Genomic DNA, 25,503 nt, shown 5'->3' with positions numbered 1-25,503 from the left:
GCTACGTACCTATAGAATCCCTTCCTGCTATCCTACAGCTTTATACAAGATTTAACAGATATTGAATGATAATATAAAAAAGTTTGGAAAACAATTCCCCTGGCCTGGGAAGTTAAAGAAAGAGTTGGGATAGACAACTGAAGAACTGAGCTAGAGTGTTTTAAAAACAGGACCTCCATCTAAGGTCAAAAAGATCAGAATACTGCTCATCGAGGAAGCATCACAAGCTTGCCACCACATGTGGCAAAATCAACACCCTTTTCATTCAGTCCTCTGAGAAAAACTGCCAAAGAAAAGCATACTACACTTTGACAAGAAAATTCTAAGTTACTAGAATTTCTTTTCAATTTTCCCAGTGTTACACAAGCATTACACACTAGAAAGTGTACCATGTAGATAACGCTGGCATGGCTTACACAGATTTGAAATAGTCCAACCCAAGAACAGAACTTCATTTGTCACCACAGACAAGCACCTCAAAAAGTTCTGTGTAAATTCTAATCTGATAATCACACTCAACTTCCTCCTCTCTTCACAACAGATTTATAACTATTCTCTTTTTGCCTATTTGTGAGTTTTAACTGTAGCTAGAGATAAACTTACATAATTCACCAGTAAACTGTCCTTGACTGTTTGATCCCACATAGCCTACATCGAGAAGGTCACTGGCATTGCATTGGTGACCTCCTCGCAAGACTTCACCTTTTCTAGGTCCGGTCGATCCTTTAGAAGAAGCTGTTCCTGAAGAGCTGTGGCCGCCAGGGGATGGGAAGTTAGGTTTACTATATGGTACGAGTGCCTCTTCTAGAAAAGAAAACAAACCAAAATAAATTCCTACAAATAGGAACAAACAAGCTATTCTTTTATGGACATGATATTAATTCCTGCCCTCAGATATCTTGTCTTGCTTTATAGCATGGCACTTTTATCTAAAAGAATACACAACTCAGTATTGTATCTCACATACAAAGAAATCAGTATGAATTTAATCTTGCTTTCATGTGAACTCGTAAGTTAGTTTGTATTAATTATAAAAAGTCTAGATTTATTATGAAGTAATAGATTATGAATCATAGGTACTTTAATAAAAATTGATGCACATACAATTTCCAAAACAATGCAGCTATGATTGGATTTTTGCTTTGAGCCTACATGAACGTGCTTTTTCTTTTTCCTTAGCTTAAATTATGGTAACCTCAATCAATTTAGATAAAGAACTACAATATCAGCTAATTTAATTAGCTTCCAGCAGCTCAGTAATTTCTAACAGTGCAAAGTACACTGAAGATTTTTTTAACTGGTTGTGAATTACATTGGAAAATATATTATACATAGTATTAGTAGTTGTAATATTTGGGGTGACTAAATCTTCTTGAAGCTTGTTTCATGTACCATTATAAGCAAAAGGCTTATTTTTGCTCACTTGGATTCTTCCTCTGTGAAGACCTGCAATAATGAACTGCTCACAAGAGCAGGATTAACACCGATAAAGCATATGACTGCATGTCTTCATATAAAACAAGCCATCACATCTGATTAGCATTTCCAGGAAATACTGTTGTAATAATCCTAATTTAAGAAGCAAACCAGCAGCACTGATTTAACACTGAAATAGAAGCACTATTTTATTTCTTTGCCGTGTATGATCCACTTTTGCTTTCTCATAAGCTGAAGAAAGAGACTTTGCTAAATATAGTTTGATTCAAGAAAGAATATGAATATACGTGCTTAACCTCAGACACAGGAATTGTCCTTTCTGAAATCAGTGAAATATCTCCTGCTCGAATCTTACATTTTTAAAGTGAATCTGGACTGAAAGGGGTTTCTTTATTTTGCTTTTCACATTGTCTTCACTCATAAAAAACCTGATGAGGGGAAACAGAATTTCTTAGACAGAGGGCAGGAACATAGGAGAAAAAGTAGGTGGGGATGGTTGGAAAGAAAGAGAAGATAAAAATGCTTTTATTCACAATCATGGAGCCTTTGCAAAGGTGCAGCAGAGGCACAAGGGATTTCATTCTTTGTGCCTACTGCCACAAATGAGTAGGACATGGGAATTCCTCATGTGATCTGCTACTGAACAGAACCCAATTGTAAGGTAAAGCTGTCACAGAAGAGGACAGGCTGCTGATTTTATTCTCAGCCCAAGTATCTCCCTCTGGCTGTGTGCAAGAGACCAGAATATTTGCGTTGCAAGACCTAAGGGCATTATTGGTGTTTCGTGCTATAACTGTGTGCTGCTTTTTCTGAAATATACAGAAATATTTAAAGGACATAGTAAAATGGTATTTAACAGCCATAGTCTCCTAAATTACTTTACTTTTTCTTTATATATCAAGCCCTAGCAATCGAATCAGATGCAAACCTGGTTTCCAAAGGCTGGCTAAAATATGGAACAGCTTGCATTAAGGCAGCAATAAAGCAAGCAGCATAAATCAGTTCAGCAGAAAGCTGGATACACTTTTAAAGGATGAGGAAAAAAGTCACTAGCATTGCAAAAGAGTTAGAAAATGACATATATGGTCAATTGATTTGTTTTTCTAGTTTGTGTTCTCAGGATAAGGCCTCCTTTGGGTTCAATGAAATATTGAGAAAAAATGACTTTGAATAAATACAAAGTGCATTATCATTATAGAGCATATGGTGTGTTAAATTATCTGTTGTGCCCTCAGAAATAAATACAATCCATAAAACAAGCAATTGTGATATTAAATAAAGACTACGTTTCCCACAATATTCTAGCACATGAAAGGTAGTTGTCTTTAAGTCCTTAGAATGGTCTCATATTTATTAAACACTCAGAACAGTGCCCTGTGCCTGAGTCTTGCAAAGAATATGGGGAGGCTTTGCCAATGCCTTTCTCTTTGAAATACTGAGCCTTTAATTTGAAGATATAATTCTAGCCCCTATGAAATCAGGATATATGTATGTAACAATGTTCCTATACTCCATAAGATAAGCCAAAGGCTTTTAACATTATCAAAACTATTGTAACTTGATCTAGGCACTACTTTCTTCAGAGAGGTAGCTGAGAATATCATATTTGATGTGCTGTAACTGCGGTTCCACAATGAAGCCACTGGCAGGAACTCAGTGATCTTGTTTATACTGAAAGCAACCAGTGGAAACACGGTTCCCAGAATCAGGTATTTTTATTCTATTCAACTGCAAACCAAAGGTCTTGCTTTGAAACTTTCACTCACAGCATGGTCATGTCTGAATGAAGAACCCTATGCTGCAAATAGCTATTTTCTGGAAGCTGATAGCTTGATAAATGAGAAAGTCCTGTTACAATATATTGAAAAGTAGGGCAGGATAAATTTCCAGAGATTTTTGTCATTAAGAAGCACAATTAATATCATTGAACCCCTCGAATTTAGTAATATAAACAAGCACCACGCACAACAGTAACTTTTTTAAAATCCATCAGAGAAAAGAACACAGAGCAAGGAAGCTGTAGCACAAGAAGCTGGGATGAGAAGACAGACAGACAGACATGAAGCTCTGGCCCACCTTGTGCACAAGTTTTATGAACCCCCTCAGATGGGTAAAAACATTATTTCTCCTAAGGGAATCCTTTGTCATGCACAAAGGATATGCAGTTGCTCTGGTGATCCTGAATTTGACAAGAACAAGATATCTGTAATTAATTCAGCCCTAAATTCAATGCTTGTGTATGCATCGGAAGTGTCAAGATCAGATTCTTTTTATTTAAGGACAGATAAATGCAAGTCCTGCAGATGGGAATTTTACTACTGTATACCCTCAATGCATCACAGAATAACTGACAACTTCTATTTGCACACTTATGAAGCAGAGGAAAAGGAGGGAACTTCTTGCTAACCAGGTCAGAGAAGCATCCTTAATAATAATTTACAAAGAAATGAGATGTATAAGGTATATCCAAGCTATTTTCTATGTGTTCGTACATCTTGTACATTGTAATTAAAATTGCCATTTCACCAAGTAGCATGAATTTCACACACTATTTTTAAACCTTGACTTCACATCATCAATTCACAACATGAACTCACTTGTTTATGCAGCTGAAATATTCAGGGGTTTAGTGGTACTATTATTGCTATATTTTAAAATATGAATTTTATTTAAAATATTTACATTTTAAATATGGGTAGCAATATTTCCTAGGAGGTGTATATTCAGTAAATCCTGGCCCCATAACAGGTTTGCCCGCATATTGCTTTGTTTTTTTTATGATGTCATTGATATTAGTGCTCTAGCTTAACAAGGAGCATTAATAGTAGAATAAAGATGAATACGAGTATCTCTAGCGTTACTTTGGAAGCTACAGGCATATTTGAAGAAACAGTGTAGCCCTACAAAAGCACCACATCTAGTATCCTTTTTTTGCTTGTTTTAATCTTCTTAATTGTCCTCTTGTATCACTAATCACCACTGGGATAACGTGATTAGTAGGTAAAAGGAAATATCCTAGTATGAGGGTAAAAGCTGAAACAGCAGCATTTCCTTGAGGTCAGGCTGAGATAAGGAATCTGCAAGTATTACAGAACTCCAAGTCCAGCTCAGCATCACCTCCTGCACCAGTTTTACAGACTTGAAACCCAGTTAGGAAATAAAGTCAGCACTCGGCAATGAGCAGGTCCTGTATAAAGGTGAAAACCTCCGCTATCATCTTGCTAGGCCTAAGAGATGAATGTTACTTGGTCATAAGGAATGTCAGCAGCTCAGAAGGATCAGCCTTCTTGCAGGTACGCAAAAACAGCCACTGCCAATTTAGAAACAGGCTGCAAGAAGTAGAAAATATGTCTCTGTATGTGTAAATAAATGCATCTAACAGAAAATACTCTAAAAATCTGTTTCTCCTTCCCTGCCTGCCTGAAACTGTTCCTGTTTTTTCCATTGCTCTGCTTGAAAACATTATTAATTGCCAAAACACTGTAAAGAATGCACCGAGTCAGGTGCTAATGAGATTTCATTGTTGCAGGAGTGAAAAATCCTTGGACTACATGCTCTCATTTCACTTTGCCTTTTCTTATTTTCCAGCCTGAGCCTTGCCAGTGCTGGCACAGAGGGGCATGAGGTGAGCCTAGATTCCTGCCAGGTACAGAAACCCTCAGCTGAGCAGTGTCAAGGAGCCATCTGCATTGCCTCGGCTGGTGCAGCACACACACACCTGATCCGAAGGCTTGTTTGTGTTGGGCTTTCCTGAAATCCTCTTGGCGGTCTGTAGAGCTTATCCACTCCTGGGTTTGTCGCTGCCACTCTAGTGACGTCCTAGCTTGCCGGTCCAGGGAGCTCTTTGTTTCATCTATGTTCGGAGCATGCTGCCTCTCAAGAGAGCTTCCTTTCCTTTCTGCTGAACCTCCACGCTGGCCGGGGACTATTTGCTGCCTTAAACCCTGACCAGGGGGCGGGTCGGGTGGTGGTGGAAGATCTAAAAAACGTGAATAAGATTTAGATGAACTAAGTTTTTCAATTGAAACAGAAAGTGTATTTGAAAAGAAAAGTCCCTTGCAAATGGTATGAGTCACTTCCTTTGGTCATTTTAAAAGGAGGAAATTCCATGTTAAACAGAAATGTGGTTTTAACTTCTGCTAGTTTTTTATTTAGGTTACTGTGTTGCTAGTTCTAACTTCCACAAAAATCAATAGATTATGAACCCTGACTTGCATTTCTGAGCATGGGGTTTATTTTCTGTGGGGTATACTCCAGCTGGCTCTTTCAGCAACAGCAAGCAAGTAAGAAAGGCTATGAAAAAGTGATCTGTGCCAGCTGACAATTTCCCCCCATCATATTGGGGATTGTGTCATCTTCCCCACTTTTGGGCTGCACCTTCAGCTTGAGGTTTAAACTCAAAATCTAAATATACTTTATCAAAAGTATATCATGAAATTCCACAAAAATTTGGGGAAAAAATTCACAAAACTACTGTCATTGAAAAGGCCTCAATACATCTGAGAAATATGCAGGTTGAAATGGAACCACCAAGTAACGAGTGAGCATTTTATTCAAGTACTGTTTGAAAGTTCAGCCAAGAGCTGGAGTCTTCACAGAGAAGATAATGGCCACTCTTAAGCTTAGCAGTCCTGCAAATACAACTGATCAAATATAGTTTCAGCTGAACACCGAAAGGCACTTGCCTGGTCTCTAATAATTCCTGTGCTTTTCAAGTATAACACACAGACTATGAAGATGCTTGCAGAATTGAAGATCAAGCTTCTAACCACATTTGTGAAGGCAAAAGTACATTTTGTTTATTAGTCCCTGACCCAAGGTAATTATAGAATCTGGTTAACTATAATTCCAAATGTAAGATTTTCATGTAAACTTATTGGACAGACTTGTAATAGTATAGAAAAGTCTCAGATTATTAAGAAACAAACAAACCAAACCAAAACTAAACAGAAAAGGGAAGCAGCCTTAGTATTGTAATGAAAAATCTCTCATATTGGATACATATTTTATATGTAGAGCACTTGCTGATAACTATCATTTGGAGCAATTCACAGCCCAAATAAATCTGTGAAGCCCCACCAACTTCACTAAACCTATGTTAGTTTACACTAGATATGGATATGTCCTGCTTTCGAGGGTTTTTTATCTTACAGTGTTGTGGACGTTTATCAAGGAATTGAACTTGGCTCAACAATATATATGGAAATGTAAACCTCTGCTTTGCCTGCAGGAAAGTCTGATGTTTATAACTAGTGAAACTGAAATTCATTTTTAAAAAATCAGTGAGGAGGCCTTTTGGAGCCCTTATTTCAAAGTCTGTATTCTGGCTTTACAAAATGCTGCACAGGCTTTTTTTCATGTCCTTGCTGTTACAGGTGGTACTCATACCTTGTCTATGGGGCAGAAATGTTTCCAAAGTTGCTAAGATGTCATTCCATCAACACTGTCTCTTCTAGATAAATGAGGACATGTGGGTTATTTGTGAAAACAAGGGAAAGAAGTTGTATCGGATGTTGTTCCTATACTTCTGTTCACAGCTGAAGTGCTATATCCCGGAATAAGATACCTGCCTTGTGGCTAGAACAGCCTTATAATAATTTGTCAGTGAGCTTGGTGTATGCTTTATGTTCAGCACTAATTTTTTTGAGAAATTTTTAGTTATGAATATCGATGTGACCTTTCATGACAATGGCTATACATGAGTTACTGTAGATGGAAGCAGGAGGGTATGGGAGCTTGCCAATGTTAAAATTGCTTTATAGTGCTGGCTTCCAAAATGGCATTTCTTATAATTGATTTCACTGCAATCATAACCAGTTAATGTAGAGAACCACATCACTGGCATCTGCTTATGCAATCTGAAATAGAGATTACTGAAGTTGTGATTTATAAGCACTTTATGGAAATGCATTGAATCTAATAAACACAGTCATAACATGACATCTGACAATGCAATTTTTCAAGACAGAATATTTACCCTTCAACAGAAACAAAATTTTTTAAGTAGTATCGGAGCAAAAAACAAAAGTTAAAATTATTGCAGTATTAAACTTCTTAATATACAGTACCCTTCTCTGGAAATTGCTACCTAATAGTTGCTATTAATTAGATACTGAGAATGAAAGAAGGTTTGTACATAAACGATACTGCATGTTATAGAGCTAGCTGCAACTCCTTGAATTACTGTAGATTTATGCTGCTGATCTAGTGTTAACATAGTTGTTGCTTTCATCCATTCACAAAATGGGTGTAACGATTGCCTTATGCATAGACGTGAAATGAAAAACCGTGTCTGTAAAGTTCTTTGTGTGGTTTAGACCTGTGGATAAGTTGAAACTTATCTTTTAATGAAGCTTCACACAATTCTAGAAGAGTTAAAGGTACTGGGGAATTAATGTAAGCTGGCTCCAGCCTGCATACAGACTGGCTGAATTACGCTAAACACGTCTGAGAAGATCTGTAAGAATGGTTTCTAATTCTAGCCAACTGACTAAACTGTTCACTTTTTCACCTTCAGCCTCAGTCAGGTTGGTGGTCAAAGTAACACCTATCTTTCCTTTTTAATTAAAGAAGCTGGAAGAGAGCTTCATTTGGAAACATGGCCTTTTATTTGCTCTACAGTTTAAATCCTGTAGTGCAAATATTCTGCCTTTGGTAAAATACTAAATATGCTCTGTTATCTTGCCTGGGCATATATAAAGACCCTGTGTATTTGGAGTTATGAGTTTTCTTCCTGCAGTGCCTCAGAGAACTGTCTTGCCTTTCCTTTCCTCTCCTCACCCAAACATGTCCACATGTGACTACGGCACATGTCTCCACACACACTTGCAAGCATTCACATACATGACAGTTAATGGTTGGCATTTCGGCTGCTAGTGAAGGAGTAACAGACACCAGACAAGCTAGCAGTCTCAGTCCCTAACAGGCAGACATATTACCACATAGAGGCAAGCCAACTCATTCAATCATGTCTAGCACTTCAGAGAACTTTTGAAACAAGAAGTTTAGAGACTTCAGCAGGATTTTCAGTGTATATATATACAGAATGTTCTCACTGATTATCACTGTAGTTCCATCTAAATGACATTTATTTTCCAGATGCCAGATAAAACCCTCACTGAGCTGGTAACTGACAAGGCCAGTGGGATGTCATCCAGACCACCACTTGCAGCCTCTAATGGCAGGATTATCAAACTTGCCAGGCAATTTGTAAGTGCATTGGTGACGAGGTTATGGTCTTATTGATTTAGTAATGGAGGGATTGTGATTGAGAAGCTGTAGGACATCGGAGTGCCTGATAAGAAGCAGATGGATGTTCAGCCTGGGATTACCCCAGCTCTTCTTTAGAAGGCAGAACATTGGCCAAATGATTCAGGCACCAGTCAAGCTTTGGCACAGACTCTCATTATTAACTGGGAAAAGCAGCAAGTTACAGAACTTACAAGTATAAGGACATTTCTTTCTACCTGTGCCAGTGATTTGTTTTCCTAGGGGTGATAACAAAGCCAGGTTTTATGATGGATTCACCCCCTGAGGAGTCACATTTCCATCTGTTTCATGACCTGAACCGGAATCCCATTAACTTTCTGCTACCCAAGTTATTGTTAAATATTTCTATAGCAAGAGTACTCCAAAGCAGAAATATTAAGGTCCCACCATACTGAGTGCACCACAAACTCACACATACACAGAATTTGTGACCCAAAAGGCCCACATTTAATGGTGACAGGATACGTCACACAGAAGGGTTAACTTGACTAAAGATTATTGCCAGCACCACAAGCGACACCCATAATTTCCAGTTACTATTCTCATAGACACATCTATTTAATAGATCTGTGTAGCAGGGAGGCCTCTGGAATATATCCACAAGGCTAGGGCATTAATGTTTAAACCAATTCAGATCCATACGAGTGGAGTCTAAGCTACTTCAAGCTGCTTCCTCAAATAATATGGTAGTGAGAATGAGTCAGTGAGCATGATGAGTAACCCTCTGGTGCACTTTCACTTTTGGAATCTGTTCTCTGCCTTCATGGTCTGACAAACAAAGAGTCTGGCAGAGCATACTGCAAAACCTGATCCGTACACCTGATAACATTAGTGAGAGGGGAGCTCTGGTGGTTTTAGTGGCCACAGTCCACCTGGCAAGCTCTTAATACATTTTCTACATGCACCTAGAGTAATAAGTAGCACATTATAAAAGAAAACCTCAAATTAAACATACTGTCTATCAGATCTATTTATTACATTACCTGTCCAAAGAAGATAATGGAGTTGGATCTGATGATCCCTATAGGTCCCTTCCAACTAGAGATATTCTATGATTCTACAAATCTCAAGTAAATTTTACTAGCGTAAGGAAGATGTTTATACTAAAATCTAAAGTAATTTTTACCCTTCCCGTTCACTGGAAGATTTGTCCAGGTGTACATAGGAGATAGACTCAATGGCATCACAGCCACTACCATGGTTCAGATAGTGTTACGAGAGCCACTGAGGCAGGTGGGACAGTCTAGTTCTCAGAATTGCAGCACTTTAAACACTGAAAGCATGAGGAAAGTGATCATGTCTCCATCTGCATGGCTTTACAGATATCCTTAGTGGTTCCTTTAACACTGTTTTTCCATTTGCTGGCTTCTCCCTCTGATCATTTCAACTACAGGGGCCAGGACAGAGATCAGAAGAAATGAAGGGGAGGTAGCCAGCCAGCCACCTTTCTAACCAGACCTCCTCCAAGAGTTACAGGCAGCAATTGCATCCTTTGCCAAACTCAAGAGGAGGTAGACAAAGATGACTGAAGACTTAGCTGATTTTAGTCATTAAAAGAGCAGAATAAACATGCCTGAAATTTCCAGATGGGAAGCAGTGGTCAGAGAGAAGTGGAGATGTAAAGGGGAGAAACACAGCCACTGAGGTCAGTGGATGTCAGGAACGAAGCAGCATGGACAAGGCATGAGGCAGAACCATGAGAAAAGTGTAGCATGTATTACTTTAACTGTTGGGCAGCTGTCAAAACCAGTACAAAAACCCAAAGCATTGTGGGACTAGCCCTACCCTTCTCCTTAGGAATTCATGGCATACTGCTACTGCTTGTGGTGGCTACTTTCATTTCATGTAAAATTAACCACGGGCCATTTTTTTTAATGTCAACTCACGTCTAATGCAGTCATTTATGGGTACGTTACTGAGATCTGAGAAAACCTAAGCAATGCTAACATGTTCAGATCTGAAACAAAGAAAGGCTCCTTGAAGACTCATTTAACCAAGCTTCACAATGCTAGTGTTGCCATTTTGCTCATATGGCAACCTGGAAACCCCACTTCACCAAGCATATAATACACCATAATGTATATTCTTTAAAAGATTACTCTATATTCTCCCACTACTTGTTGCAGGTTATCATCAGGGACTTCACCACAACACTTACCATCTGTTATTCCCTCCCTACGATGAGGCAATGAGGGTTGGTCCAACCGTCCTCCCTTGTGTTTTTTAGTGGGCCTTGGCCTCTGACTCTGATTGACAGCTGCACTCGTGTTGCTGTCAGTAGAAAAAGGACTGTTTGGCCGAGGTCTCTGAGAGGAAGGATATCCTTTGCCTAAAAGAAAAAGAGAAACCAGATGAAAAAAACCAATATTATTGCCCTGAAATGGGCTGTTCTATTAATGTCTGTTCTGCAACGTTAGATCAGGTCTAACTCTCAGAAGCAAGCAAATGTCCTCTCGAGGTACCCACTGATGACAACTGCTCTAAGACACACCAAAACAAGTGAAGTGAAAAACTTGGCATTCTTTTATCTTTAACTTTTATAATTAAAATCATTCCATCTGTTGTGATAAAACTACTGTATGCCATGTAAATCGTACCTGCTCTGTGTGCTGAACAGATGTGTTATAACAACTCCTCAGCCTTGAGCAGGGAAGGAATACAGCTCTACAATCATATCAAATTTATCTCCTCCTGCCTTCCACCTTCACGTCTGCTGAGCCAGATTCTCTTTTTAGGGGCTCCCATATGCACTGTATATCTGGAGTAACTCCAGTGAGATAAACATAACTGATTTTGCAAGCTATGTAGCAGTGTAGGTTTGTGTGCTTAAGAGCTATCTTTTCTCAAGAAATAAAAATGAAGGTATATTTAAATGCTAAAATGTTCATGTTAATTTTCAGTGGTTTTATATGTTAAAAAAAAATGTATTCTGACTAAATTTATTCCTCACATCTTTCTATATATATATGTGTATATATATATACACACTAATCAAGCTACATGATTTCTCTTAAAAAATAATCTTTGATGCTGTTCTATGGAGAAGATCATTAAAAGCACCATGCAGAAACAATTGGAGCACAGTCCAATTACTACATTCGCTTCCTCTTATTTTGATGTTTTTATTCAGTTAATTAGGCTTATTGTTTAATAAAAACCTATGAAACCATCTTTTACCTTCCTTTTTCATCTGCAGGTCCTTCTTGACAAGTATATTTTAATTTGTTTATAACTGGGACTTCAAAGTCTTAAATGTTTTCATACTACCTGCAGAGGAGAATGTCAAAAGTTCTGCCCTTTCAATGCTACTTTAGGCCCAAGTTCTTGGGAAGTGGCAACAGACGCCAAAATAGTAAGGAGTTCTTTTATCTTCTGGTTAACTTAGAACAGGATCTACCCTGCTCTGAGTTAACGTTTCCTAGTAAAATCTTCTGACTGATGTGCACCCTGAGGAGGACACTGCTCTTAGGCAGGCTTGTCTCCCAGCTGCATGTCACTGACAGTGACTGGAAGTTATCACATTTGAGTCCCTCATGTGGATGTTCCCCATGCCCAACTGAACTTAAACAGAAGGTATGCCTTTGTGAACCTGGTTCGTTTTAACTGAAAGGGGTTACCCACCCAAGCAGCTAATTCTGGAACCGGGAGAAAGAAGTAATATCCGTTTGGGGAAAGACTGGAAACATTAACCTCTATAGCTGGCACAGCTGCAGCCAGACAAGGACAAGACATTAAGCCCTTGTTTCATAGATAAGGACAGAACAGTAAAATAGACATAGACAAAATATTAAAATTTCATTTAAAATTAAATAAAAAGAATACTAATGCAAAGAAATCCAGACAGGAGCCTGAAATTCCATCCTAGCTCATAGCACATTGCACAGATGTATTGCTAAAATAAACTTGCAGCATGCAAGTGCAACTAGTGAGTGCAGGACGAAGAGTCTTTGCACTTATTCTCTTGACTAAGGAAGTGTGATTATTCATTCAGAATGTTGGCTTGAAAAAGAAATAGGCACCGAACATTCTCTTTTTTATACCTCCATGAAAATAAGGAAAAATAAGTAGCACTGACCTAAATCAGACGTGGGGCAAAAACAAATGATGTGCAGGCTCCCTAAACACATTTTTCAATGCACCTAATAACTGATTACAGCTTCTTGTATTCGTATGCAGCCTTCCAGTAAGAACTGCTGAGCAGTGTCATCCTCTCTGTAGTAGATTTAGTGAGTAAGTGGAGAGAAGAATGAATCTATGGATTTAATTTCCCAAGGGTGTTAGAAAGGAAAGCTGCCTGCACTTCATGGCAAATCACATGATGGCTTTTGGAAACTGGAATCAGAGTCTGGCAGGAGAGACACCATACACCCAGATTTACCAGAGCCTCTTGTGCTTGGCAATCAGAGACACTCATGTGAGACTATCAAGTTGGACTTCTCCTTTCATATTAATGACAATATCTCACGCTGTTCTAAATGGGTGAAACTCAGACTGCAAAGGAATAGAGAATCAGGACCTTCAGATTCCCTCCAGAGTAATGAACAGAAATAATACTGCTGCTTCTCCACTATAAAACACCATTTTGCACGATGTGGGGTTTATTATGATGCAGCAGGTCCATAACAGGCATGTCTGATGACCCACGCTACCCTGGGAGGTATCATACTGCAGTTAAGCACTGGGGAGTTATTTTCAACTGCTGAGATTTTTGTGAGGAAAAGAGAGGAGGGCTATCTGTTTACATGTGGGTTTTATTTTGCTTCTGTTTTGCCTGCTGGACCACTAAAGATTAAGAAGGTAATAATCATAAATATCTACCACAAATGTTGGATACTTTAGATACCCTAAACTTTAGCAGTCTGTCTGAGGGATTACATGCAAGTACTCAGCTTAAGTGCATTTGTGACCTAATTAAGCTAGGAAAATATAAGTGACAAGAGGGTTCTCATCCTTTCCTTGTACATTCCATTTACATAGCTACAATAAGAAATTATATTTATTTAAAAGTGTGTGTGTTCCTATTTACTTTTGTTATGTGTGTGTCTGTGGTGGAAGCCATACTTTTCAATGGCCTGATACAAGCCAAATTAACTTTTGAGTGAAACTGTGTATTAGCTTTTAGTGAGGCTAAGAACACCACCAAAAAAAGTTGGGAAGGATTTGCTCCTTTCATTCAAGACTATTTAGGAGACTCTTCAAGCAAAACAGTTTATTTTAAATTACAGTTTGGCCATCACAGTAGATGAATGAAGGTATACATCAGTTTTTGGTTAGTTTTGCTTTGCTTTTTCCAAAATATGAGACAGATTTACTCTATTTCCCACTACTGTAACAAGCAAGTGAGAGTTTTAACTACTTTTAACAGTGAAATAACCGTCTTTTAAGAGTGATCAAAGTCAATGGCAAAAGCCTCAGTGATTTGAGAAAAGCTATAGCTGTCCACCCTGTAGCTGGCCAAATAGGACTTTGCCACTGATTCTTTTCTTCATTTCTAATGTTCCCATAAGGCAGTGTTTGCCATGAAGTCACAGCATGTAGAAAGCCTGTGTTTCAGCCCTAACTGTGGAGACATTTCTCACAAATGCACACATTTTACTAAAGTCAGACTTCATACCAGACTAACAGTAACAAATTTTAAATGATAAGAATATTATGGGACCTAAGGGCAGGAATCAGCTGAGACAGCATAACAAAAACATGACCCAAGTTCATACTTTGCTATTAGATTTGTGGATTTAAATAATTAATTACTTCTCCTATTTTGATAAGACAAAGCAAATGCAAATACATTCATTTTCATAGAATAGCTAAAAATATCTTTTTTTTTAACTAGAAATAAAACTTTTTGAGCTTTAATAACATGAACTAAGTTATGCTCACTTTTCATTAATTCATTTTAGAAGACTGGCTATTTTCAAAAACAATAATCACTTTACCTTTGTTGCACATATCTTGGCAGATTCAGTTGGCATAATTAAAATTGAATTTTATCAAAATATGTTTACTTACTGAATTAAGTGGTTTAAAATCAGCTATTAAAAAGGCTTTTAAACAGTTTGTATTGTTAACAATAAACGCACACTAATCCACCCCATGCTTAGAAAAACTTCACAGAAAAATATACTTTTGCAAGAAGAGATGCAACAGAAGAGCAGGGATGGAGATAATAGTTTAAATGTGTTGTTCATCATCGGAAATGTGAATGATTGTGAGGAGATTTTGCAAGAACCAAAATCATCAAAAGATTGCACAGAAGAATTAGTGATCTCTTCATTGAATTATTAAACTGAGCATATGTCAGTAAATCTATAGCAGAGTCAGCACAGAGGGAAACTGCAGCAGACTGAAGGTGCAGATTAAAAGCTTATGCTATTCACTACTTCAAATCACTAAAAACAAAACCTAATGCAAGGTTTCATTTAAAACATACTGATAAAAATATCTCCATCCACTTTATTCCATGCATGTTAGACAGGTGTGAGACGCAGGTTCACTGAGAAGAAGAGAAGAATGGGCAGAGACACCCTTCATGCAGAAAGCATCAACTTTGAATCTACAAACCTGTTCTTGTCAGACTGGTTCCATCCAGCCTAAAACCAGCTTTATCTGCTGCTGCAACCAGTGCTTGTGCAAAACTGCCGCTGGTAAAGATCGAGTCATCTGAGGAGCTACCTACACTAGATCTATGACTAGAAAAGTTACGGTCCTCATCAGACGCAGAACCCCATCCATTTACCATTGAACCTAAAAACAAATGTAGGGGTCTAGTGAGTTGTGCACATTTGATATATTTTTATCATCTAAAGCTTAAAAGACCCATTTAACATGTCCTTGCTCAGGAAAACCAAAATTCATTTGACAGAGCTTGGTAGAAAAGAGCAGCATTCATCTAAAGTTGAAGACCCACTTAACACATCCTTTCACAGCAGGAAACCCAAAGTTTGTCTGACAGACCATAGTATAAAAAAGCATTATTAAAGCTAATGGGATCTCATTCATAGCTTGCCCTGTGTTGCTTTGATCCTGTAAACAAAATGATACATATTCTCTACAATTGTGAAGGCTCCATAATAAGTTCATTTGAAAGTTAGTAGTTTTTCCCTGGGATTGAAATGAGTGTGATTAATATTTTTTTTTACTTGAATTATTATAAATCAATACCTAGTTTGATGTTTGCAAACAAAGTCTTAATTTTGTACAGCACAAGTGTAAGTCTCAGTAGATATAGCTGATGTCAGATATGAGCTTCAAGAGCTACCTGAGTAAGACTGGCATTATGTCATTTTCTCAACCAAAACCTTAAAATAGATGAGCAATTTTAATGTCCTGAAGAAATCTGACCTAAAGCAATTAATTCTAATGGATTTAACTTACTTTTTTAAAAAGGTTAGAAACAATTAACATTCAAGAATGGAACCATGTATACTCAGATTCGATACTGAGACAGTCACTAAGCCAGTGCTGGCCTCATGGTACCTTCTAGCTATGGACTACCACCACTGCAGGAAAAGAAAGTGATAATATCATAAAAGTACAGTCAGAAAACCAGATACTGGAAAAAACACGTGAAAGAAATATAGAAAGCTTGCTGTAACTGGAATGTAAAGAGCAAAACAGCGAAGGAAGGATTCCTCTTATTTTCTCTTCATTTATATTTTCTTTTATTTTTTCCAATGCATGAAGCATCAATCAGCTACCCAATGTGTCAGTATAACTTACTTTCAAAAACTATGGCTCAGTTCAGGCTTATTTTAAAGTACTGAAATTCTGTTTCTTTTGTGGCATCAGATGGAGTCGATGGTGTGCTGTACTTCTAAGAATCATGATTAAATGTCATAGGATAACTCTACCCTGTGAAGTAGAGCAGGAGGCAAAGAAAACTTTGCTAGCACCAAGTGCTTTTCTTTGCTATAGGAAGAGGATAACCAGGTTGATTAGTTACCAAGTCCAGCTGAGGTGCAGAGCTACCAGACTGCTTTAGGGACCTGAGCTGCTGCATGGCATTGCATGGTGCTGTGTGGAGTATTGTTCAGAAGTAGCACAGGCACCTATCCTGAAATACCTGACATTTGCTTTTTATAAACAGTGGCATGCATATGTTGAAAAAGCAAAAAGACCAGTGAACCTATGAGAATCTGTAAAGAACTGATATCCAAAGATATGAAGAAGATATGTGTGGAGAGATACATCAGAGCCTTGACTTGACCGGCAGCACAACTGAATTTATGTAAATGTATATGAGAAGCATAGGAGTACAGTAGCCTTTTTGAAATCCATGTCCAAGAAAGTATTGCTGTGTTGCTCCAAATTATTAACTAGTAAATCAATACTGACTTGCTTTTTAGTACCATATGGATAGGCTGATTAACTATTGGTGGTGTCAAATATTAAAAATATCCTGCAAAAACAAGTCATGAGTACAATAAATTAATACTGGAATTTAGTCAGTAGCACGCTGCACCACAAAGCCCAAGAACAATGGATTATTTTGTGATGTTGCAGTGACCAAACCTTTTAATGTCAGCAAAGTGGCAGGCTATAACAGAAGTCCATGTACTCATAAGTTACAAGAAAAGAAACTGAAGAGATCTATGGAGGTCTGACAGGCAGAAAGTGTGTTAAGTGCAACAGGGAGTGACAGAGTTTGATTCTGCTTGCCAAGAGCACACACAAAATTGATATTTTCCAAACAGACTCGACCTGGTGCAGACAGATATAAGGAAGCTGAGATAACAGCAAGGGAAGGCTAAAACTGAATTTCCTCTGAGAAGACAGTTTCTGAAGTAACAATCAAAGTGTGATGGGACTTCATAGAGAATGGAGAGTAAAAAGGCTTAGCAACAGTTATGTATGATGTATGAAAAGAGATACTACAGATAAAACACTTCATGAAGATGTAAGAAAGTGAAACACTATAGCTGAGGACTTTCAAACAACTGCTTATTGACATATTCTGCAAAATATGTAAGCATAAGCTGAAACATAAAAATATAACGAGACCTACAGATATGAAAGGACGATCGGGTGCTAAAAATTTAATGTGTATCTTCCTAGTGTCAGGGCCCAAGGGTTTTGTATGGTACATTCTACTCTCTACACAGAGATTTATAAAAACGTACACTGTACAGAATAGGTTTTCAGTATCACAGGCACAAGACTATGGATGTTTTAGAGGAACTTAGGTTTGAATTTCCATTTGCTCACATTCCTGTTTGCTAACCAGTCACTCAGCTGTTACACAACATATAATACACATGATAATTTGGATGGGATGTTTTCAGGGTATGTCCAGGAACACTGGCTACTTTTTACCTACCCTTTCAAGAGCTGGGCTAAAATTCATCCAATCCAAAAAGAAAATCAATGTTTTAAGTACGAGATACACTAACAATCTGCAAAAGCTGTAATGTGACCAGACAGGTATAACTGAAATCTTTACATTATTTCTACTGTTTGCTGAGCTATTCAGCTTCCCTGCATAAACAATGTTTTCCCCACCAAAACTTGCAGAAGTAAAACCCTGGTTTGCTTTGCCCTCCAGAGGTGTGGACATTGGCTGGAAAGCATGGAAATGCTGGAGCCCTGTCCGGGAACCTCAGGCCACCAGGCAGCTGCATGTAAGTTAATGTGTAAACTGCTTGTTTAAAGGCATCCATCCACTGGCCACTTGTATTCCAAATCAGATGCACATTTCTGCATAAAGGCAGAATAAGAGATGCTGATGTCCCTTTCATATCAATTATGTGTTTTCCAATGGAATGGAACAGGCTTTTAATGTCTCCTTTACATGCAGTTCACTATGTGTTTTCCAAAAGCACATTTGAGTTTTTACACTTTCTGGCAACTGTAAATTTTACTCTTGCTGACAGCAGCAGTAAATGCTTTATGCAGAACAAAATCAACTCTGTGAAAAGTTGAACTCTGTTTTCTTGCTATACAAAATATCTCTTGATTCTAATGCAAACAGAAAGCTTCCTTGCTCTCAGGGAAAGGTGAAGGGAACAGAGGTGCTAGCTTCTTCTAGGCTGAATACTACTGCTTTTAGTGGCATTTTGCAGACAATAAAAATGCTATTTTTCTTTGTAAAAGTGTAATCTTGCTTTTCTTAAAAGTAAGATCTAATGCACTTGTGAAGTAAAAGCTGTAAAAGCTGCTCACTATAAACCTAACACTTTCGAAAATTCCAATAGATACTTCTCTGTAATAAACTCTATGTGCATCCTTAAAGTTAACAAATGATGGGGATGTGTATGATTATGAGATTTTCTTCACAAGACCATGAAAATATAAAGCCCCTGCTCCTCTGTAGGTATTTTTGATGGAACAGGGCTAGACTGCTGAGGTTTGTGAAGTACGGATGAAGTCCATGGGGACTGATGTGACTTCAGCTGAACTCATTTACAGAATTCCTTTAGCCTTTGAACAAGAGGAAGGCATTATCCTATTTCTACTCTAACTACTGTCATGATTACAAAGAAAAAATGTCTGCTGATTCTGGTGGAAATGATGGACTAAAAGAGGCAAAAGTTATTGTACCATTAAAATATGAAAGAATAACTGAAGGGGCTGAATGCACAATATAAATAGGATCACACTTCAAAAATTAGCTCTGGTCTTATACTTTACATTATACCCAACATGAATGCCCAAATATTTAAATGTATAAACCTGAAATAACCTTTTAGTTTTAAAATATGTATTTTGGGGCAGGAAACACTAAACAAAGGGAGGTCAAAATCATACGTACATATTTAGGACTTCACAGGTCCAACCATAATTAATGCCCTTCATAAACATTTAATGAAAAATGAATTTATGTCACTTAGTCAAATTTATTGGTGTTTGCATTTTCAATCTTTCTGGATTTTTTGGTTTCCATATTGCTGAAAGGCACAAAAATTTCTCAAATTTATTCAAGCTGTTAGAAAAGAAATGCACACAGAACATTAAGTAGTTGCTCAAATGTTGCTGAGCAGTAAAATACTATGATAAAGTGGCATCTTGCTGTGTCTCTATTACTTCTTCAGCACTAAAATTAATTTATGATCAGTCATCAATTCATTTACATGTCGTTTTATGCTAAATCTATCGTTGCTGATGAATGCATATCCCTAGATCCATTAAGCTAGAGTAAAGTCTGTACTTTATAATATGACCCTGCTAATTGTTGCATTACCATTTTTATGAGATACAAAAAGTAGCAGTTTCCTATTTTCTGAGCACATATTTAATCCGTGAAACACATTCTTCCTATTAAATGCAATCTGTCTAACTCCTTATAAAACAGAATCTTTTGCAATAGGTATCCCTAAGCAAATCAATATAAATATTGAACTCTTCCATGGTAAAATATGACTCATGAAAATGATTTTGTATAATTTTCAAGAATTATTCTATTTGTACTCAGACACAATGAATGAACAACTTTTACCATACAGACAGTGATCAGAGATTCTTTTAATCAAGACCAAACCAAGCCAAATAAGGGATTTTCCTCCTTGCTGACTTACATAGCCTATGGAGGTCTTTATAATTTCAGATCTATATAATTCTATTGATAAAAAAAAAAATGTTATCCATTTGCAGTGATACTGTTTAAAGGAATATGTCTCTGCTTTTATCAGCTTGTATCAGGTAGAAAAGGGCTTGTTCTAGTTTCCATGCTAGCTAATGGGTGACTCCCCTCAGTCAAAAGGAAGGACTGAAGATAGAGCAGCTCTCTCTACCATCTTCACTGCTGGTGCTGGGGGAAGATAAGGAGAGGGCAAAGAAAACCCCCAAACCATAATACTGTGATCTGACAAAACCCAGTGTTTTTCAAAGTGATTTCAGTGAGAAGCAAACTGATTTCTTATACAGTCATCATGTGCAATTAATTAAGTCTATTAAATGTAACAGAATCTTTGTGACCATTCACGCCATAACTCTGCACTGCAATTCATTATAAAGGCAAACATTAAACATAAGCAAAAGAAAAAAAAAACATATTTCAGTGGGTCTCCAAAAGCAAAAATAATGCTAAATAATTGTGAATTGAAAGTCAAGTGGTCAAGTGAGCAGATGCTTTACAGCTGCTTTTCAGTTTTGGTTTTTTTTAAATCCGAATCAGTAACTCAGTATCTTAACAAACTATGCTGGGAATGAAGCAAAACTTTGGCTTCAATTTCATGTTCCATCCCACAAACATTCAATTCTAAACCTCCCTCCTTGAATTTCCTTTGCAATATCTGGAAAATGTTAAGATATAGTTACTGTGCACTCCTCCATTCCTCCTTTCTTTTCACTTTATTATACATGTCAACATTATGTCTCTGCCACCTGCAAAGAGAAAAGCCTAACAGCACAGATTAAATGTTTGTCTGAATTTTTGGTTAGTTGTAACTAAAACTCAAGGGCCTGGAAGACAATCTGGCTTTCAAACAGTTTAAATGAGCAACGCTGTGGTTTCAGAGGAATTTAACAGTTTGAGCTTGGCTCACCCAGCACCAGTGCTTCCCCTCAGAGAATCCCACATTTGGCATTGGATGAAAACCTCAGTCTCACTTCAGCCATAGAGAACAAAGTATCATTTCACTCCAAGACTGGGTATCTTCAAGTCATTGCTAAGCCATGCTAACAGTACAGGATGAGGAAGCTCACCCTGTTGACAATATAGCATCTCTATTTGAAGGAAGTCTGGACTAAGGAATGTCAATTTAGAGTTCTCACAAACATGGAACTCATAAGGTGTGCTTGAAAATGAACATTAATATCATTTCATCTGGGTAAGCTGTTGCCATTTGCCTTCATTATTTAATATAATGTTTAAGGTAGTGAAAACATTGCATATAAATTCCCAGGAAAATGCTGCTTAAGTCACCAAAAGCCCTGTGAAAAGAAATAGCTTATATATTCTCAGTGCAAGAAAAAACAAGTCAGTTGTTCTACAGTATTCTAAAAGCAATCAAATTAAACAATGAGAAGAAGCTTAGAAACAATGAATGTAATTTGTTATATACCCTCCTTAACACCAGCAAATGCAGCCTGGAAGAGTCAACAGAAACAGAAACACAAACACGAAAATTCTCTTTTGGAACAATTCACCCAAGAATAATCTACTGTTAGAAAAAAACAATCCCAAAAAAAGCCTTCAGAAAATTGAGGGTTTATCCACATAGAAATAGAGGAAACCAGAAACAGTTTCGTTACTCAGAGTTTGCCATTTTACAGATCATTTAGACAAACACTTTGGGTGTATTTTCATAAGGCTATAGTTCTGTAACTGTTTTAAGTCAAAGTGTTGGCTATATGCTTTAAGGGCGGTCTATCATTTTGCTTCCCTTCCAGTTGCACATTCCCTTCCTGCAGTGCCAGCAAACACCTTGCCATGCAATGTGAACCAGATCAAGGAACAGGCCCAGCTAGTAATTAAACAAGCAAAAAAAAGAGAAAAACCTTAATTTTCAGCTGGATGAGGTCACATCAAGACAGTGGTGGAGATGAGTGGGAATGCATTTAGATCACCTTAAGTACACTCCTAATCTACACCACCAGCTTCTGCCCAATTTCTCCCAAAAAATACACCAGGAGGTTTTTAATACTCTAATAATTAAACAAGATTTACAACTATTATAACAAGCTGGAATGTTATACGTAAAAGGGTAAATGTTAATAAACACAGAAGTCTACAAATTGGAGTGGCAAATGCAGCCACTCCTTACTTTGCACTAGCTAGGGTGGTCCAAAATATTGAAGATGAAAATGCGAAAAACATTAATTTTCTGATTCACAGATATATCAACATTGGCATATTAATACATACCAAACGGAAAATACATAGCAACCTGATTTTTTTATTATTATTTATTGCTGTATTACAAGTTGAATCCTCTTACTGCATTCCTAATGGGAAGGCTTCTAAGCCACTAGTGAGATATGCAAAAATATGCAGAATTATAGCCTGAAGGAGATTACACTAAAAATTCAAGCAAAGTGACTTAACATACTCATGCACTAATAAGTTAACCTTCTCAATTCAGCGATTTAAACTTTAACTTTACAGCCTTCAATTGAATCTGGATTTCAAATTGCAGCAGCAGAGATACAATACTTAAATCTTAGACTGGCAAGCAGTGTGGCCCTAGGGTGAAAGAAAACCTGGAAAGTGGGATTAAGCTACACACTATTTAATTCAACAAGGGAAAAGGAAGAAAATTATAGGTATTGATGCTCCATCACTGTAATCTTCCTGCAGTGTTTTCAGAATAGCAGTGTTTAAATAAGGGTGCAAAATTCTTGGAATTTTAAAGGTCCAGAATTTCATTTAAAAAGGGATGAAATTCAGTGGTGCTATGGTAGTAAGCTGTAGTGAGCAAGTGTCCCTTAATGTACAACTAACAATCAAGTGTTCTTCTGCTGAGATCAAAGATTGAAGAAGCACCCACTAGCTTTTATGGGCTATGAACACTACGTACATTTGGGTCTCCACTACAGCTGTACATTATGGACATGGTATATTATAAAGATGCTCAAGTTCAACCTAAAGGGAAACATACTGATGCTTAGAAAAAGTACATTATTTCCAGATAAAATCTGTAGTTTTCAAAAAATGTCTTTTGCTGCCTATATTTCATCAACAGCAATTCTATTCACTCAGATTCTGTGCATTAGTTTTGCATGCCTTTCTAGGTCCCCTTGGATTATCCCTGTTGTAACTTTCCAAGGGATGCAAAGGGTGAGAAGAAGTGAAGGAAGGATTGTCAGGGTAATTAAATATATTCACTGACAAGGAACAACTAGAAAATTCAGCAATACAAAGTAGGCTCAAAATACACATTTTCCTGCATAAATGTTGTATTTACTCTACAAATAAATGCTGTGCTGATCTAAATACACTTATTCTGATGTCTTTTAACTTCCCTGTGTTCATCTGTGAAAGCATGTACCCAGCAAAATATCTAAAAGTGTTTTAAGATAACATTTTTATGCTGCTCCTGATCTATGAAATATACATTCCTAAGCTGAGGTCTTCCCCCTCCTTTTTATGTAGCTCTCTTGCTTCTCCAGTAGAGTGAACTTTTCATGAAAGCTAGGATATAATTGAGTTTTCTTTCAAGTTTTTAAAGCTTTTTAAAATTCATGAATTTTCTTATCATTTTGCAGCAAAGCAAAGTATTTTCAAATCCTTTTTTAACTTTAGTGTTTAATACTAACACATTTCAAATGTTACAGAAATAGAGTGGAATAAATTTTCACTTAGAAAGTGTTTGACTGATGATTTTACTGTTAGGAACAAGTTGGTGTCACTGTTAACTGTGTTTGGTTACCTGTCACAGAGCTGTCTAGATTGTCCATACTGGAGCCTGGAGTATGCTCTAGACCTCTTAGCGGCCTAGTGATTTCTACAGTTTCTTCTTCAATATCATCATCATCATCATCATCATCCGGAACATCTGTTTCCAAATCTGAAATAAGGTTTCCAGATACATAACCTAGGGGCGGAACTGGAGCCTGAGGAGGTTGTGTATTGCTTTGGATGTGCCTACATAAACAAACAGGAAAACATCATCAGAACGGATGAGACTTTCAACCCCATGGTCAGTAGAAGATAAGCCTTTTACAAAGTCCTGAAGTACATTTACAAACATGCTTATTAGGTCAAACTCAGGAAAAGTCAGCTCAGTTATTCACCACAGCTTCTTATACCAGTGTACCCGCATACTTTCCAGTCTAAATATATTTGTCCTCCTGTAGGATAGAGAAGGTTAAAACTGCCCTTTTACAGATGAGGAATGATTTACGTGGAGGCTATATAAATCAGGTGGGAAGTCCACGGAAAAGCACATTTCTGAATCCTAGAAGCACATTTCTGAAACCTAGCATATAAGTGTCTCACCCGCTATTCCACCTTGCAAATCACATGTTGAACCAAAATTAGATTTTACTACTTCGGCTTAAAAAGACTCAGTTCCCATAAGCAGAAGTCATTCTAAAGAGGAGGAAATGACCAATAGGAAAGAAAAAATGTCAAATCCAGTGAACCCATTGCCAGTGAGGCCTTTTTTGGTTTTGTTTTATTCCAAGTAATTTACTTGATTTAATTGCAGCAGTATTAGGGCATGCATGTGTGAAATTACTGCATGCAGCAATCACAATTAAAAAATAAAACAAAGATAAAAAACAACCACAGGATAGCTAAATGGCCAAAGGCAAGCATGGGATGGGACTTGGAGCTTCATTTGCGTGGTGTCTGAGAGGCTAGAAAGAAAAACAACTATCAGTTTTCAATGCAGTATTTTCCACAGCACTACAGGTATATAGCAAGCTGTGCCAGGGGACCCAGGCATGACTGGCCTTGGCGAAACAGCATGTACCATGCTTGAAATTGCTCACTTAGGCATTTGGGAATCCTTGGGTGGCTGTCATGAGATGGCATGACCTGACTTGGATCAGCAGCGCTCTGGATGAGATCCAGGATTCTGCTGTCTCTTGCTATCAGACTAACAGAAAAAATTACAATTGTCACCTGTTTATATTCCTAGCCTTAACACGTTTTTCATGAAAACTGTGCAGTATTATTGCCTGCACTTGAAGAGTGGTTTTTTTCCATAACGCAAATCTATCGGATCCAAGAATGTCACGGAAATGTTATGTACCACTGGAATCTCTCTCCACCTTGGTGTAGATTTTAATTTATTGCCCACTCTGAAGCTTACTTGCAGAGCAAATGCTTCTCTTCTGATATACAACCCCCTTCCGATTAGCAGTTCTTGAATACTTTTCTGCCTGGACACCAGTTTCTTAGCTATGCAGTGTTCA

The 25,503-nt window shown here is 37.6% G+C and overlaps 1 protein-coding gene across 1 annotated transcript in view; it reads right to left on the bottom strand.

Moving 5' to 3' along the window:
• Positions 1-206: 206 nt before the first annotated feature.
• The window catches only part of ROBO2 (roundabout guidance receptor 2), a gene marked incomplete at its 3' end in the record, with an annotated part of 450,916 nt that continues 425,619 nt past the window's right edge, over positions 207-25,503 (bottom strand). Inside the window, exons 26-31 of the mRNA XM_080612699.1 lie at positions 24,012-24,226; positions 15,268-15,450; positions 10,865-11,035; positions 5,156-5,416; positions 604-804; positions 207-283 (exon numbers count right to left, since the gene is read on the bottom strand). Of these exons, the coding sequence (XP_080468825.1) occupies positions 207-283; positions 604-804; positions 5,156-5,416; positions 10,865-11,035; positions 15,268-15,450; positions 24,012-24,226 (1,108 nt within the window). The remainder of the gene's footprint in view (positions 284-603; positions 805-5,155; positions 5,417-10,864; positions 11,036-15,267; positions 15,451-24,011; positions 24,227-25,503) is intronic.

The sequence above is a fragment of the Psittacula echo genome (genome assembly GCF_963264785.1).
Source record: "Psittacula echo genome assembly, chromosome: 3".
Lineage (NCBI taxonomy): Eukaryota > Metazoa > Chordata > Aves > Psittaciformes > Psittacidae > Psittacula > Psittacula echo.
This window is presented reverse-complemented; position numbering and strand designations above follow the sequence as displayed.